Consider the following 18736-nt stretch of genomic DNA (forward strand, 5'->3'; position numbering starts at 1 on the left):
TTCTGATTTATAATTTGATGTGCACAGAGAATTCATAAATTCTTACTTCTCTATTTATCACCTTAGATTCTATTTTCAAAGTCAAAAATTATCTTTCTTTGTTCAATAATGGGTGAATTTGATTTTATTTTCTACTTAAATTGTTACAACTAATCTAGAAATTCTTTTTTTTCCTCTTTGACCATTGTTATTGAATTGGGTTAATTATGATTACTGATAAACAATAACCTTGAAGTTAAATTATTAATATATATATATATATATGTTATTATTATTATATTATTTATTATTAGTTGATATTTTTCTTTTATATTTTGGGTATGTAGGATATTCGAATATTCAATCTATCTATTGAAATTGTCTCTTTTCCATTGAAAATAACTATTGTCTTGGAGGTTTAAGGTGAGTGGTAATTATAGTATATGACACCATTTTAGTCCATTTTAAAATTTCTTAGCATTAAATTTATTATTAAATGAAATTTTAAATCAGTATTTTAACAAATATTTTACATGTAATTTTCTAGAGTTTTATTTTATTATTGAATTTTATTTCGATTTTGATTAAATAATTGATTTTGTCAATTATCTTTGCATTAGAGTCATTAGAATTCCGGGAATAGGCCTTTAATGTCTTTATATTGATTGATATCTGACTATAAAATTTACTGATGTGTTACACTGAATTTATTTGAGATTGATTTGATCTTATTGACTCTCTAAAATTATTGAAATAAACTATTATAATTGCACTATCAGTTATTATTTTCTATTTGAAATTTTTTGTTGATTTTGATTGATTTATACAAATTGATTTTCTATTTTGAATTGGTACTTGTGTCAAGTATCTTTTTCTGTTAGCTGGCCCCGCCGTGTGGACAATCACGGTATTAGGTTGCATTGTTGAGTCATGCATCATTGTAATTTATGATTTGCATTAGTATCATATGCATTGATATCTGTGAAGGAGGAGGAACGTATCTAATATCCAGTTCGCGCGTACCATCTGACCATTGGTAATGTTGGTTATCATCACCCTGGTGTACTGTAACATAAAATTTTTATTAAATGAATTTCTTTTATATATATGTTTTATGAAATTATTTTATTAATGATTTTGATAGCATAAACATTATTTTATTGAATAGAAAATTTATTGTGAAATTAATCAAGTGTCTATCTATTCCTATTCCATTGTGTGCTATAATTATCATTCACTGAGTACTTAGCTCAAACCACGTTTTCTCACATGCATTATCTATTTCAGATCAGTAGAATTCTGCAGCTAATTCAAATATTCAATCCATTCTCTAAAGAGAGACAATCTTTGATTTGTTCTCATGGTATACCCGAATTCATGTTTTCTCGGGCTAATAATTAGTTTTGTTTATTGAACAGTTTAAGTTTTTTATTTGAAATCTGTAGAGACTCAACAGTTTACTTAAGGGATATTTATGATGTTTATTCAGTATTTTGTTATTTAGATTTTATTTATTTTTTTTGGATTAGTAAGTGACAATATATTTATTCAAGATACTCTGATAAGACTTACATGATTTAAGAATATTTAAATTATTCACCGGTCGCGACACAGAATTTTGTGTCGTGACAAATAATATTTTTGTTACATCGGCAATCATGTTTTAGTTCACGCTATGTAAGTAGCAACATTCAATAATAATATTTTGCTCATGTCATATGCCACATCAGTGCTCAAAATCCCTTAACACTAAGGTTACGCTTGGTAGAATATAATATATACAACGTAATTAATTATGTAATGTAATATAATTGTTATTACATTACTCTATTTGGTTGTCAAATAAAAATATAAATAGTGTAATGTAATTATAATTTTTATTTTAATATTTAATTTATTAATAAGTAGTAATGGTCACGATGATTGGTAGTTGAGTGGTAGTGGTAGCTAAGTAGTAGTGGTGTTTGTGACAACATTGGTTAGATGATGGTGGTAGTAGTGGCTAGATGGTGTATAATGAGGTTTAAGTGTTAGTGATATCAATTGTGATAACATGATGTTGATGTTGATGATTATAGTGGCGTTGCTGGTAGTGGTGATAGAGCAGTGATAGCTGAATAGTAATGATGGTAATAATATTGATAATAAATAAAAAATTAAAATAAATAATTATGATTATATCTATTTTTATATATAATAACTATTACATTATTTTAAATATGATTAATTATGTTATGTAATAATTATTCCATTACATCAAATTTTTTTATGTGACCAAATAACGTAATTAAATATATAATATAATTGCGATTATATTACAATTTTGATTACGCCATACTAAACATGTCCGAAAGTTTGGAATTGGACTAAAATTGATTAAAATTAATAATTGTGTAAAATTATATATATATATATATATATATATATATATATATATATATATATATATATATATATATATATATATATTTTTTTTTTTTTTTTTTTTTTTTTTTTTTTTTTTTTTGTCCAATGAAGAATACAATGGATAGAAGTATGACTTGCTAATGCACTCAGCACCATATGCATTTGTTGAACGCTTTCAAATTTATTAGAATTTCAGGGATGTAAAATACTGTTATCCTGGGACGCCTCTCACTAGCTTGTTGAGTCAGTTTATTCATCTTTTCCCAAGGCATAGAAAGGCTAAATTTGTTGAGCATGGAATATTTAACATTATCCTGTGCAAATAGAATCAGAGTGAGAATTTTCTCATATAAGTTCGGAAGAAAAAATAATTATAATTTGCGAATTGGAGAGAAGCACCAACTTATCCTTCAGTATCCTGCAAATTGAATTCTTTCCCAAACAAGTTGAATATTTGGGATGTGAGAAATGGAAGGCGAATTTCCACATCTTTCTTGCAATTGGGAACAACCAACGATTAACAACTGTATGCAGTCTTCTTCTTTTCACCCTTGACAAATGACTCATGTCATCAGTCCAATTGACTAGGTAAATCCACAGGGAAATGATGAGTTACTAAGAAATGTCTAATTTCAGCAGTTTATATTCATGGCTTGTGTTAGAGCAACTTGTTAAATAAACAGATTGCAGTCATTTTCTTGATATCTTCTCCAACTTTAAATTCTACAGTGGAGAACCTCCCTCCCCACCATATCCTTTCTTTATTGTATGCGAGTTTTACATGGCTATCATTCAAAGGATTGCCGAAAAAGAATGGCATCAGCAGCAATGTAATTCTAGCGAGGAGAATGGAAATTTTTTTTTTTTGTACAATTGAGTTCCACTAGGACTCTGTTATACTAATAAGGAGAATAAGAAGCGTGATTGTATGTGTTAGTTGAAGAATTGAAAGTTGCTAAGAAGGTTGTAATTGGTAGGAACAATTATGGGAAGAGCTGGTGGCTGTATAAATAATAGCTATTGTAACTGAAGGGGATCATTTTGGAAAAATATCAAGAACCTATTTAATTTCTCTCTCATTCTTTCTTTCTCTTCTCCTTAGAAGGAATTTTTTTGTCCATTAAATATATAAATCTCACATGTTTTTTGTCTTGAGTTCATGGTAGACTCAATCTTTAATATATGAGTCCCACTACACATCCTGTGTTTTGAGTTCATGATAGACCCGATCTAGGTAAGAATTTTCCGTCCTTAAAACTTTAACTTTATTTCTTTTTTTGCTTTATTTCTGTTCTTTCTACTACTTGAGATCTTGTTGTTAAGAAATCTACTACATAACAGACTCGAACTCAAGGCCAAACAACCCTAAAAACCACTCCAATACCCTTGAACTATTAGTAGAATGGAATTTTTTTGATGAGATTGAATTGAATAAAGGAGAAATGCCGAAGGGAGATTGATTCTCTCGAGATTGCATTATGAGGAGGAAATGCATCTTTTTTTAGAAATCTATTTTACTTATTTATCAATGATGTAAATTAAGGCGGTTAACTTAGCTAGGAGCCTAATTATTAATTTTTTGAAATTAAAAAATCTAATTGGACCAAAAAAAAATTATGGTAGCTCAATTCAACCTTGGCTAGTAATTAATTCTAGTGCTTTCTCTAAGTCATCAGCCGGAGAAGTCTTATATATGCTGTCGCAAGACAGCAATGGCAAAAATTGAGCTTTATATTCCACACTAAAGCAAAGCAAAGTTAAACATAATCATTGCAAAATCTCCAAGGACAGTTTCTATGCATTTCTTTACCACAGATTGTTAACTTCACAGTAAATAAGGCGAAGAGAGAAGAGAATGAAGCTTTAATTATTTGTATATATAATATAATAAATTACAACATACTAATATAAAATCCTGGAACGATTAGTCTTTGCCCCAACCTTCAAATAGCAATTGCTTGCTTAATTTTTTAATCTCCTTTTGGCCTAATCTCTATCCCTTGAACAATGATACCACTTTTCCAGTGATCACCTTTCACTCGTAAATTTATCTTCAATTTTCCATCTCCGCCGTTCTCGCTATTGAACTCACCCAATTCAATCTCCAGCCACCCATCTACTCTCTCTTTCGGGTATTTGCCATAGCTTTTTCCGGCAGGCACAGAGGGTTGCGAACCCGAAACCCGGCTGCAGTTAAACAAACCAGTTAGCCTTCTTAAAGTTTGGTGTTGGCGCTTCTGTCCTCTTACTGGAACCAAAAAAACACTACGCTTATCTTTTTCACTTCCAGCAAGCTCTACAGTGATCTCTGCTGGATGTCCTTCAAACCCATAAGCACTTGTTGTCAATTTGAACACCAAGTACGCCGCATATGATGTTTCTGGGGACAACATCTGGATACTAATTTCGCCATTGATTTCAAACCAACAAACATCAATAAGCTCAGCCACTTCCGAAAATCTGTTCGTACAAAGCTTCAGTAAGTTTCTTAATCAAAAAATTAGATGGAAAATAAAAGAGAGAAATGGAGAACCTGGAATCTGGGTCGGGTAACCATCTCCAATAATCTGGAGAATTGGACCAGATAATTGTAAGGTCCCTTGCAGAAAGCATGTAGCATTTCCTCCCGGTCCATTTCTCCAATGCAAAGCTCTGTTAATGGAAAGGACATGATAAGATAGAGTTAATATGAGAAACAGGAATTGGAGGAGGAGAAGGGAGCGAGATTACCTTTCTGCCATCGTCGATGAGCATCGGAGAATCACAGAGGCTGAGATGACTCTTTGCAGACATCGAGAGGACCTGAAAACGGTTGAACGTTCGCCGGCACTCTGTTTGCAATGAAGCTTTTGGGTAATATATTGAGTTTTCATAATTGAAGCAAGCATAAACATGCCCTGACCAAATAAGTCAATTTTTAATTTTTTACAAACTCTTCTAAGTCTTAATTTAGTAAAATATTATATTTTTAATAATGAAATTATTATTTTTTATTTTTTAAAATTATTTATTATTTTTAATTAAAATAAAAATAAATATTGAAGAACACCCAGAAAACCATGGCCACAAATAAATTCAAACAGAAATCAGAGAAATATATATTATAAAATTAATCTCATAAAATTAAATCTTTTAATTTATTAGTGTATTTAAAAATTTATCATATACCATATTTTTTAATCTACATAATCTAACGATTTGTTAAATAATATCTACTTAACTTAAATATTGATTATTTTAAATTTAATTTATTATATTTAATTATAAAATTTAAAATTTTCTTTTTCTTTTTCTTTTAAAGAGAGAAGAATAAAATATAGATCATAAATTAAGAAATTATTTAACACGTAATTATTATTATTACTATTTCTTAAATATTATCCTAATATTTAAGATTTTATTTTGGACAAACTATTTCTAATTATTCAAAATTTTAATAAAAATTTTAGTTGTATTTAATATAATTAACTAAAAATTTTATTATTGATTAAATTTTATATTATAAATTTAAAATATAAAATTTTATAAAAATAAATACTAAATTATATATTAAAATAAAAAATAAATAAGCCACCCAATGTGCAAAAAAATAACTAGTTTTATTTGAATTTGGAACACCATAGCTGCAGTTGGTGATTTCTGTTTAAAATCCAAAAACTACAAAATCAAAATTCAACCCTAAACCCACAGAATCTCTGAAATCCATAAATTTAGAAATTCAAAAACTCCATAAAACAAGAAATCACCTATTATAGCTAAAGCAAAAAACCCAGAAACAAAACAAATCAGTAAGGGAGAGACTTACAAACTCAAAAACCCAATCAAGCGAAATTCAAAATTCATTCTATTTCCTCCACCAGCTCCTTCTTCCAATTTCCTACTCCAAGGCCACTGAAAGCTCTGGACTTGTTCCTCTCAAATGGAAAGGGAGCTTCCCAAGAAGAAAAAGATGAGAGGAAACTGTTAGGTCGTGCTATCGAGGTTGAAAGTTTGAAATCGAATCTGCCTCCAAATGAAACTATGGGTGTCATTTTTAAAACTATGAGTAGTTGATGTGCACATTGATGACTCTTATTTGGAAGTAAATTTTTTAAAAGAAGAGTTGGGCAATATTTATTTGTGAAAAATAATTATTTATCATTTATTTTTAAATTTTAAGAACATTTTTTTTTTAACAAAACATAGGAAATGCACTAAATTGTTATTAATAATAAAAAATAATTTATTATTTTAAAAATTAAAAAGATTATTAATATTTTTTATAATTAACAAATTATTATAAAGTATATTGAAAAAAAAAAAATTGGACCAAATTAAAAATTTTATAGTAGCTCAATTCAACCTTGGCTGGTAATTCAAAGGCTTTTCATCAGCCAGAGAAGAGAAGATGAAAAAAAAAATTGGTTATAGTAATTATTAAGGCAAAAATACACATGGCTAGTAATTATGAAGTTCCAATATTAGTAAATAGGGCAAACAGAGAAGAGAATGAAGCTTAATTCTGTTTGATTATTATAGAAAACATGTGAAGGGATAATATCTATGGCTACAATCTCAACAACTGCCTGAAAAACATTACATAATCAAATAGTTATAATTACAACACAAAAATCTTGATAAACTTAAAGATTGGGAACTGGTTGTGGATCTGCCATCAACAAGAGCATCCACTTGGTGGGACAACTATTGAAGTGTTGACATTTGAGGGGTGTGGATCATTTTGTTAAATTAGATTTGCTTGATGAGAAATGCCTGCAATTTGAGAGGCTCCTCTATGGGTCTTTGAGACAACAAGAAACTTTGATTAGAAATTTTCCATCCATGTAAATCTCTCATAGGCAGAAGGGTGGTTGAATGTGGAATTGAGCAGACAGTTGAGGAAAACATTCTCAAATAACTCGTATTGTTGGTCCAAGAAACTTCGGGAGTATCCCATGTCCAGTGAACATATAGGGTTAGCATTCTGCAGAAGAGGCAATTGAGAATTTGCTTAGATATTCACATCTGATTTTCATATTTGATTTTCGTTAATTAGCCGAAATCATGGTTTGTAAGGTTTTAGTGTAGCACATAGTAACCCACTTACTTATCTGATGATAAATATACACAAAAACTAATAACAAAATTAATACCTGGCAAAAGCTAATCCATAGGGAAAACAAGTCCACTCTGCCCACAGAAACCTGCATAAAACATCTTGCAGTATAGCTTGTGACACACCTGTCCCTAACCTATAGAATTTCCCCTAAATTTTACAGCTAAAAGAAACCATAAAACCTATTAAGCTCCATGCCCATCAAACATATTTAAATACACAACTATACATATATCTTCTCTGTGAGGATCAAAAGAAATATTTACAGATCAGAGCCTTTATTGATTGAGAAGAAAACTCAACAGCGAAATTTGATTCTTCACCAGTATTTCACTCCAAAGCAAAGGCAGCAAGTAGTGTAGATTCTGTACACAAGTGATTGAAAAGACAACCAAATGCATAAACCTTTTAGCATAATTCAAGATTTAATGACATCATTACTAAAGAGAATAAGGGGAAAAAAAAAAAAAGGACTTGAATAGTTTTTAGTACTTGTTAAGTGATATCATATGCAGGGCAGTTAACAGAATTGCAGAACATATATATTATACATGGTGTAAAAAAATAACCTTCTAAACTCTATTGAATTTGAAGGATATGAACATGCCTAACTTCTTAGCAATAAATGACGTCCCATTGCCTCAAGTTGGGCAAAAGCATTCCATCATGAAGGCATCTGATCATTTTGAGTACTGGAAAGTAATCTCCGGTATGGCCTTTAAGGGCTTGCCATCACAAGTCGCCTTCATCATTCCATCATGCTGGGTCATAGAACCACTTGTTGCTCAACTTTCAAGGGAGGTGAGATGTTGGATGTATCTAGACACATAAGGCAAACACAAAAGAACCTGGATCATTGTCCTCACTTCTCCAGGAGTTGGGAAATTCTAAATTCTTAATAACATCCTGAAAATATCGAATTAATTGTGGTTGTATTAGAAATTCAAGTTACTCGTGTAAGAAAAAATTTCACCCGCTGGAACAAAAGAAACATAAAACTAATGAAAAATAGCATACCACCAATTTCTTGCAACACTTAGCATATAAGAAGATGGACTTACAAGTAACTGCTCCCTTATCATCATGCCTTGGTTTCTCAATATCTGCACTATTAACTTCTGCGAATGGAATCAAAATCAAACTTTTTAAATGCATTAAAGAAAATAAATAAAGAAGAATACTCTGGATAAAAGCATTACCAGCCAATTCATTTAGCACCCTTTGAATTTGTTCACCACTTCCCAGTTGATTAGAACTAGTCCAAAGCCCATGCATTGTGCGGGAATTTTGTAGTGTGTTTAAAGTATGAATTTAAAAGAAAAAATGATAAAATAATAATTTTTTAAATCATTTGACATTTTAAATAAATTAAAAAATTTTATTTAAAATATATAATTTAAATAAAAAGATTATAGTACTATAAGGAAACTTATGGATTTCTTACATATATTGCTGCCATGACACCTTGGTTTTTTTATAAGCAAGAACTTTATTAATAAAATGCTAGGAAAAACTTAGCTTGTAACTCATACTAAACCCAGACCAATAGGTCTCCCCAATACACCCACCTAATGAGAAACGAGCTAAGTGAAAAAACCTAGCTAGAACGATACAAACACCAAGACAAACAATTAAAATAGAAAGGAAAGCAAAGACTAGAATCGCAAGTATAAAACAAGCAAGAAACAGAAGCACTCAACCAGATTTAACAATAGCTTACTGCAAACCACACTAGGCCAACAACCGAACATCCCAAGCCACAACGCAAAATAGTGATGACTCTCCGACACAAGGAGAAAAGATTCCAACAGCAACTAGCACCAACCAAGAAACACATGTTGCAGAAAGCAAGCAGTGATTGAAAGAAAATCAGAATTGCAAAAAATCAGAGGGTGGCAACCAGATCTGAATTACGGGCAAGTCCTTCCTTAGCCAACGAGTCAGCCACAGCATTAGCCTCACGAAGAACATGGGAAATCACCACTGGCGGCAAGGCCTTCAAGAGATTTGAAATCTCATTCACAACAGAGTCAAAATTAAAACGCACTATAGTAACTTCTCCACATGAGACAAAATTAGACTTTAATATCCATGGAAGAAAAAATGAAGATTGAATAACATAACAAAAAGAACAAGATGGATAGAAGTATGGCCTACCAATGGATTCAGCATCCTCTCTATTTGTTCACCACTTTCCAATCTATTAGAATTTCACTATGCATACTGTAAACTTGCGTTCCTTTCGTCATCACTATGTGGTATGTCCTGTACGTAAAGAATCAGTATAAAATTTCAGATAAAAAAAATTAAATAGGTTTTGCCAATTGAAGACAAAAGCAGCAACTTACAGATTCATTGTCGTCTAGTTGATAGTGGCCCTCCAATTGAATAATTCTGGCTTGGACATTAATATATGAGATGTGAGAAACTAAAGGCCAATCCTCACAATATTTATTTGCACATCTTCTCCTCAATATGGGACATCCATAAATATGCAATTTTCGTAAAGAGGTAAGGGAACGCATCTCTTGAGGTAGAGACTTCAAGTCTCGGCAATCAAATATTGTTAGTTTCTCAAGAGAAGTGAGATTCTGCAGTCCATATGGCTGTAGAGATTCGACTGCTAATTGAGAAAACATGAGCGTCTTCAATTGAGAGAAAGGAGGAACGGTTGAGGAAGAAGATATTGATGGTGTGAATATTTCCTGCACAAGTTGCAAGCTTACATTGTTCAATTCTAGTGCTTCATTGAGAGATGGAAACTGAGGGATCCAACTCAATTTAGGGCAATTATGACAAATGAACTGGGAAAGAAACGTAAATTGGGCTAGCTTAGCTGTTGAATCATCCCTCTTCTTCTGCCATCCCATTAGCTTCGGACAATACTTTATAATGAGATACTTCAGAGATGGAAAAAATGATGTTCCTTGTCCCTCAATTTCTATGTATTCTAAATCATCTAGACCACCAATCTCTAGCTTTCAGAAGAGAACAGATTTGATCCATTGCTGGAAGATGCTTACAACTGCTACAACGCACTAACAGGATATGGACAAGATTTGTGAGGAAGAAAGCCAACTTGGGAAACTCCTGCCTCCATACTGATACACCTTTAACTCTTTAAGATTAGAATTTGGTCGGAGATTTTGCAGTGCCATTTCTTCACTATCACCATTTACATCACCCCTTGCATCACCATATCGACTCGATACTAGAACCAATGATTGAAGAAGCAGCTTCTCCAAATTAGGATTTACTTTCCCATTTTTCACAAATCCCAAATTTCTAATTTGGAGACTTCCGTTCAAATTGTAGAGGCTATTCAGTTCATCTAATCCTCCAACATTCTTTGAGATTGAACTATCTTTTGCCACTACAAACCATGTCAGTGTCTGGAGTGAAGTCAGTTGCCCAAGCCCACGTGGCATATGAGTCAAAGAGTAACAATTATGACAATATAAATGCCTAAGATTACTCAAATTTTTAATATCTTCAGGCAACTCCTTGAGATATTGACAGCCAGAGACATTTAGCACTTGCAAATTCTGTAGGTTTGTAATAGAATTTGAAAGTGCTTTGATTTCTGAATTTTTTGAAACATCAAGATATCTCAAATGTTTTAGACTTTCTATGGAACTAGACACTTCTGTCATTCTACAATCTTGCATACCACAGACGCGCAACTGCTTAAAGTTTGAAAAAATACGAATTGCATCATGATCATAGAATTCTTGATGTGGCAAAATAAAACTTCTCAATTTTTTCGGAATACTTAAAACAACAGGGATTATGTCTGATGAATCTAAACGAAAGTCCAATTTCAAATGACGCACTCTTTCATCAACACTTTTTTCTTTAGAATTCATTATGCTAATCTCTTTCCCAGCAACCAAAGTTGCAAGATCATGCATCAAATCATGCATTGTGCAACTTTGAATATGCCCAAATCCATCCCTTTTCACATTTTGAAAAAATGATCTCCAACATAAATCCATAAAATACTCAATCCCAATATCTTCAATGCATGCACTCTTATTTGATAACTCAATAAATCCATGTGCAATCCATTGATGAATCAGTGTCTTCACATCAATCTCATAATTTTTAGGAAATAATGCACAATATGCAAAACAATACTTCAAATGGGGTGAGAGATGATCATAACTCAACTTAAGTGTTGGTAAAATACCATTCTCATTTTGAGCTATATTGGAAAGATCATCTTGTAAAAAACGCAACCATTCTCCTTCTGTTTCTTTAAAGTATAAAATACTTGCAATTGTCTTTATTGCAAGGGGAACTCCACCACATTTCTTTATAATCTGCTCTCCAATCGGTTTCACATTAGGACTCTTTGGCTCTTCTCCCTTAAACACTATTTTCTTAAACAAAGACCAAGACTTATCTAGAGCTAAGCCCTCTAGAGGATAATGTGGCAATGTACCAGTTATTTTTGCAACCATTTCAGAGCGAGTGGTTACCAAGATCCAACTTCCCCTAGCACCACACATCAATATTACCTTTAAGTCAAGCCATTTTTTAAGATCCTCATTCCAAACATCATCCAACACTAAGCAATATTTCTTTCCACTAATTTCATTTCGAAGACGTGCTTGCAATTGATCCAACTCAAAGTTTCCTAGCTCTTTTCCGATTGATTTTAATGTCTTTTCTACTATTACTTTTAGATCAAAGACATCAGAGACACACACCCACAACTTCAGGTCAAAATGAGTTTTGACTTTTTCATCATTATAAACATATTGCGCTAACGTGGTCTTTCCTAACCCTCCCATCCCTACAATGGGAAAGACCGAGACATTGTCTTCAGTGGTGGAGTGTAATAAAAGATCTACAATTGCCTTTCTATCATCTTCCCTCCCAATGACTTCTTCCTCACCTACATATGAGATAGTTTGGTCCCTTCCCCTACTTAACAATGGCGCCTCTCTGAAGCGCTCCAGAAGGTCAAGGGGGTAGTCTTGCCTATCTTTGGCAATGGCATCCAGCCTCTCCCTAATTGCCTTAATCTTATGACCCACCTTATAACCATAAACAATTCGATTGGATGGTGAAAAGAAAAGGCATACCTCCTTCGAGACTTTATTTCCTCCCATTACTTGGCGACGCAAAGCTTCGGTGGAGAAGTCATCCAGCAAGTCATCAGCATCATAAACAACTTCTTTTAGCTTTCCGAGCCAGAGCTTGACCTGATTATTCAAGGCAGACTTCTCCTCTGCATCAAGAAGCACAGCTTGGATTGTGGTGAGTGTGCTTTTGAGTTTCTCGAGTTCATCGTTCACACCCCACCACAGCCCAATCTGCTGGAGAACTCCAGAACCCAGTTTCTTGATGATGTCTCCAGCAATGTTGAAGAGAACTTCTTCGGCCATTTTTGGAAAAAAGGGCGGATAGATAGATGTATTTTGTGATTGCGAAAGAGGCAAATGCTGTGAAGACATGGGGAGGAATGGCAAAAAATATTTATTAAGAGCTATGGATCTTAAATTCTTGTGCATTACATTTGAAATCTATGCCTTGCGTAAAAAAAAGTCATCAAATGACATAAACTTGCTGACACCTTTCCCTTTGGTAGGATGTAAGTATTTAATCAAGGCAAGAAACAATCTTTTATGCTTGTTTTCTTGTTTATCATTGAAAGCAGTATAATTAAAGAAGGGAATTAAAGCAGTGAATAATAGATGCCTCTCTTTTTGCCGGGATGCAAGCATTTTCTGCTTTATTCTTTGTTCAACATTGAAAGCAATATGAAGAATTAAATGTGCAAATCCTTGAACATGAATGTTTGGGCTTTAGCAGTGAAGTTGTCCTCCTTTGCTTAATGAAGAATTAAGCATGGGCTTTGGTATTTAAATTTGATATAATTCGAAACTAAAAATTGATATATTCTAAAAAAAAAAATTCAATCTGGACTAGGATAGTTTAAATTTTGGGTCAAGTCCACAATTGAACATGTTGAGCTCGGCTCCAGCCCATAAGCTGAAATTTTATAATTCTAATTTTTTTAATTAATGTAAAAAAATCATTTATAATAAAATAAAATTATTTTGAATTATTCTTAATTACTTCTTATATGAATCATAATTCAAATTAAATTATTTATAAGAAAAAATTTAATTGAATTCTCACATACTCATGATTGATTTATGTTTTTTTTAAATAATTTTTTTTTAAATTAGAAAGGGTTGGAATTCTTTCATTTTAAACGTAAAGTTTAATAAAAAAAATTAACTGAATTAAATTCTTGTAAAATCTTGTACTCCAAAAAAGGACTTACGTCCGGATGATAATAATTTCCGAACTAACATTTTCAGGCTTCTTCCTTCGTGAATTAATCCAAATTCATTCTTACAAAGACATGAGCATAGATATTAATGATGCATGCATTTTAGATCATCATTTAGGAGTAATTTTTGCACATAATTTACCCTTATTCATAGCTATTATTTTAGATATTGGTATATATTTAGTCAATTTTGCAATTTTCACATTTCTTAGTTTAATTTTTGGAATTTATTTGTTTTGTAGGTTAAATCTGGAGAAATTTGATGTATTTTGATCAGAGTAGCCATTTGGAGGAGATTAAAATCGAATTGAAAAAATTTTTAATTTTAAAAAAAAAAAAAAAATGGCGAGGCGACACAACTGCGGCTGACAACCGAATTAGCTCATGTCGCAGGTTGTGTCGATCGTCAGATATTCACGCCGAGAGCGACACAACCCGCGACACAACTGACTCGGCTTATGTCGTTTTTACTGGAAAATTTTTGACGTGGCATTTCCGTTACTCCCGCCTTTTTACCTCACTTTCTCTGGATCCTTCCCCTTTTACCCATTCTAGAAACAGTCCCTTGCCTATATAAAGTGCCCTTTATCACTTTCTTTCCATAGAGAGCAAGGGAGGCATTTTAGGAAGATAGAAAGAGGGAAAGGGAGGAGCATCTTCTGCATCTTCTTCCAAAGACAAGGATCACGTTTACGCACTTTTGCGAGAGATCCTGCTGCAAATCTGCTGGGTTTTTCTACCCCTTTAAGCTTACATTTCCATTATTTCTTCATTTCTTCATTTGGGTTTATCTTTAAACAATGATTTGTGAGTAGTTTATTGAGATTCTAGAGATGGGTTTGTAAATATTGATTTGTTTTGTGGTTTTGAACTGATTTAGCCATTTAAATGAAGATTGTTATATTTTGATTTATTGCTTGTGTGCTTATTTCCATGCTTGATGAATGGGCCCTCATTGAGTTAAGTTTTAATCCTTAATAGATGGACTGAAAAGTGAATATTGGGGATAGATAATCTTGCAATAAACTTTATTTTCTTGGTGTTAGAAATAAGCTAAGAAGATTAAGGGGAACTTTCCAAAAATCAATTAGAGCATTAATTCGGTTTTTGTGAGATTTGAAATAGCGTGAAAGCAGGGGTTGATTTAATGACAAGCAATTTTGAGATGCTTGAAAAGGTTTCAAAAATTTAAGAATTGATTTCCCTCAAAATTGCAATTCTCATGTGTTTGGCTAAATTAGGGAAAAATCACATGCAAACAATATTGAAAATCCAATCTCTAGAATCAATTTATTTTTCATTGAAATTAGATTTAAATCCTCCAAACCTCATAAATAGCAATTTAAATTTAAATCCAATTTAAATCCAATTTCTATAATCACTTTATTTTTATTTTTATTGAATTTAGATTTAATTCTTCTTAATTTCATAAATAGAAATTTCAAATTAATTTTTGGTAATCTAGTCTAATTAATTTTAGTTAATTGTTTGATTTAGCATTAATTCCTTAAATACCAATTTTAATTCCAAATTTCATTTTACATCTTTAATTTTTGTCTTAATTTTAATTTTTAGATTTTATTTTTAATATCTTTTAATTTTTGTCATTCTAATTTGCTTATACTTTTATTTCCAATTTAAGCACAATTCCCTGTGGGATCGATATCATTTTAAAACTATACTACTGTGACCCGTGCACTTGCGGACACACCGTATCAAGTTTTTGGCGCCGTTGCCGGGGAATTGTTTGTTTTAAATTGGATTTTAATTGTTTTAAGCTAATTAGAATTTTTATTTTCTTTTATTTTCACTATTGTTCCTTGTGTTTTTCAGGTACTTTTCTTGTTTATGAGACGATCGAAAAGCACAAGTGACACTGAATTGTTGTTCAATCCTGAAATTGAAAAATTCTGTCGAGCCAACAAAAAGGAATACAAAAGAAGAAAAGAAGCAGAAAAAGAAGAACAACAAATATTTGAGCAAGAGGAGACAATAGAAAATATGGAGAATCAAAATAGAGCTATTGGAGGAGATAATGGAGGAAACGAGCAAAACGGGCAAAATCTTTGTTGTTAATCAAAATGATCCTCAAAGAAGATCCATGTTAGATTATGCTTTTCCTAGATGTACTGATGTGAGAGATAACAGACCTATTATTGGAGCTAATCAATTTGAATTAAAAACTGGTCTTATTCAAATGGTTCAGAATTCACAATTTGGAGGTAGCCCACTTGAAAATCCTCATTCTCATTTGAAGAAATTTTTGATGATATGTGGTACACAAAGACAACCTGGAGTTTGGATGAAGTTATTCGGCTCACCTTATTTCCATTTTCTCTTGAGTTCAGCATTGGAGTGGTATGACTCACTCCCACAAGCTATTATAGCTACTTGGGAGCAGCTATCTCAAGCTTTTCTATCTCAATTTTTCCCACAGGAAAACTACTCATTGAGGACTTTGATGGTAGCTTTTCAACCAAGGGATGATGAAACTTTGTATGCATCTTGGCTGAGATTTAAGGAGCTTGAAAGGCAATGTCCTCATCATGAAATACCGAAATGGATGATTGTTCAGAATTTCTACACCAGAGTTACTCGACCATAAGAAACACAATTGATTCACAAGCAGGAGGAGATTTCATGAGAATGACAAGTGAAGAATGCTATGATCTATTAGAGAAGATTGCTCATAATACCCATTTATGGGGGAATCCTAGAGCACTTGAGCCAAAGAAAGCTGGGATCTATGAACTTGACTCAGTTAACTACATGAATGCAAAATTTGATCAGTTGACTCAGCTTCTTAGTGATTTTTGCACAAAGGCAACAACCTCAACTCCTACAACTATGCAACAAGTTGCCTTCACAGATGGAACTCAAAGTTGTGGAGTTGATTATTCTTCTTATGGTGATGATTATTTGCAAGAACAAGCTGCTTATGCAGGAGGTTATCAACAAAAACCTATGGGAAATGCTTACTCTAATGTGAACAACTCAACATGGAGACCACAAGCAACTTTTGCTCAATAAGGCCAAAGCTCAAATTATGCTCATAACCAGCAGTTTATGCAGCAAAATAGGCCTCAATTTCAGCCTCAATTTCAGCCCACAAGGCAGCCACCACCTGGATATCAAGCAAGAGCACAACAATCCCTTCCACCTCATGAACCGAAGCCAACCTTGGAGAGCATGATGGAGAAATTTTTTGCTGAACAAAGCAAGATGAATAACAAATTGGAGGAAGAAATGCAACACATGAGACAAACCATGGATCAATTACAAGTCCACAACCGCATGTTGGAGACTCAATTGGCGCAACAAGCAAGCTCATCAGGAAGCAATTCCTATGGGAAACTACCTAGCCAACCACAAAACCCTCATGAACAATGTAAGGCTGTAACCTTGAGAAGTGGTAAAAAAGTTGGTCAAGAGAGTGAAAACAAGAGAGAAGAAAAAGAGAGCACAAAAGAAGAAAATTCAGTTGAGAACAAGAAAAATGAAAAAGAAGAAGAAAGCAAAAGTGAGCAAGATGAAGGAGAGAAACCATACATCCCACCTGAACCTTACATCCCACCCTTCCCTACCCTTAAAGATTCATCAAGCATAAACTAGACAAACAATTTGGCAAATTCCTTGAAGTGCTAAAGAAGTTGTATATCAATGTGCCATTCACTGAGGCACTATCCCAAATGCCAAGTTATGCCAAGTTTTTGAAGGAGATTCTTTCCAACAAGAGAAGGCTAGAAGATTATGACACCATCAACTTGGGAGAGCAATGCAGTGCTATAATTCAGAAAAAGTTACCTCCCAAACTCAAAGATCCGGGTGTGTTTTCCATCCCTTGTCATATTGGTGATAATTGTGTGGCAAATGCTTTATGTGACCTTGGAGCTAGTGTCAGCCTAATGCCACTTTCAATATATGAGAAGTTGAATATGGGAGAGTTGAAGCCCACAAACATGTATCTTTCATTGGCTGACCGTTCAATTAAGTATCCGGAAGGCATTCTTGAAAATGTGCCTATCAAGGTTGGGAAATTCTACATTCCGGTGGACTTTGTCATTTTGGATATGGAAGAAGACACAAAAGTTCCTATCTTATTGGGAAGACCCTTTTTGGCAACAGCTGGTGCATTAATTGATGTAAAGGGTGAGCAATTGACACTTAGAGTGGGAGATGATCAAATGATATTCAACATCAATCCAGCCATGAAAAGGAAACATGAAGAAGTTGAGTCTTGTTTGCGGGTAGACATTATTGAAGAGATTGTTCAAGAGCATTTCAGAAAAAGCTATCCACAAGACCCACTTGAAAATTGCTTAGTCCATGGTGGGAGCATTGATGATGATAATCACAACATGGCTATTTTTGCGCAATACTTGGAAAGCTCTCCACCACATCCTGAAGCCACAATTTTTCAACTTGAAGGAGTGCAAAATTTGGAGATCAAACCACCATCATTAAAGGTAGAGGATGCCCCAAAGGTAGATCTTAAACCTCTTCCTTCCAACCTCAGGTATGCTTTTCTTGGACCGAATGAAACATATCTAGTTATAATTAATGCATGTTTGGTGATATTGAGATTGACAAATTGTTGAGAGTTTTGAGAGAATATAGAAGAGTTTTGGGTTATGCAATTGATGATATAAAGGGAATTAGTCCAACAGTTTGTATGCATAGGATTTTCCTTGAGCCAAATAGTAAACCTTCTATTGAACACCAAAGAAGATTGAATCCTACAATGAAGGATGTTGTGAAAAAGGAAATCCTAAAATTACTAGTCTTTGGAATTATTTACCCCATTTCGACGGTGAGTGGGTTAGTCCTGTGCATGTTGTACCAAAGAAAGGTGGGGTGACAGTTGTTAAAAATGAAAATAATGAATTGATACCCACTAGAACTGTTACAGGTTGGAGAATGTGCATAGACTATAGGAAGTTGAACAATGC

At 33.0% G+C, this 18736-nt stretch overlaps 1 protein-coding gene and 1 pseudogene across 5 annotated transcripts; both read right to left on the reverse strand.

Annotated features, from left to right (window-relative positions):
- Positions 1–4233: 4233 nt before the first annotated feature.
- LOC131173182 (F-box protein At2g02240-like) lies at positions 4234–6417 on the reverse strand. Of its 5 annotated transcripts, none has more exons than XM_058135115.1 (4): positions 6191–6417; positions 5116–5187; positions 4919–5037; positions 4234–4845 (listed from the first exon to the last, which is right to left on the reverse strand). In XM_058135115.1, exons 2-4 carry the CDS (start codon positions 5176–5178, stop codon positions 4356–4358), a joined length of 672 nt encoding a protein of 223 aa, XP_057991098.1. In that variant the 5' UTR covers positions 5179–5187; positions 6191–6417; the 3' UTR covers positions 4234–4355. The 5 variants fall into 5 exon arrangements, with proteins under 5 accessions (XP_057991098.1, XP_057991095.1, XP_057991097.1 ...); XM_058135112.1 differs by having other exon boundaries at positions 5116–5216; positions 6191–6416; XM_058135114.1 differs by having other exon boundaries at positions 5116–5231; positions 6191–6416.
- A 502-nt stretch (positions 6418–6919) lies between these two features.
- Positions 6920–13200, reverse strand: LOC131173181 (putative disease resistance protein RGA3; annotated as a pseudogene).
- Positions 13201–18736: the final 5536 nt, after the last annotated feature.

The sequence above is a fragment of the Hevea brasiliensis genome, chromosome 14, assembly GCF_030052815.1.
Source record: "Hevea brasiliensis isolate MT/VB/25A 57/8 chromosome 14, ASM3005281v1, whole genome shotgun sequence".
Classification (NCBI taxonomy): domain Eukaryota; kingdom Viridiplantae; phylum Streptophyta; class Magnoliopsida; order Malpighiales; family Euphorbiaceae; genus Hevea; species Hevea brasiliensis.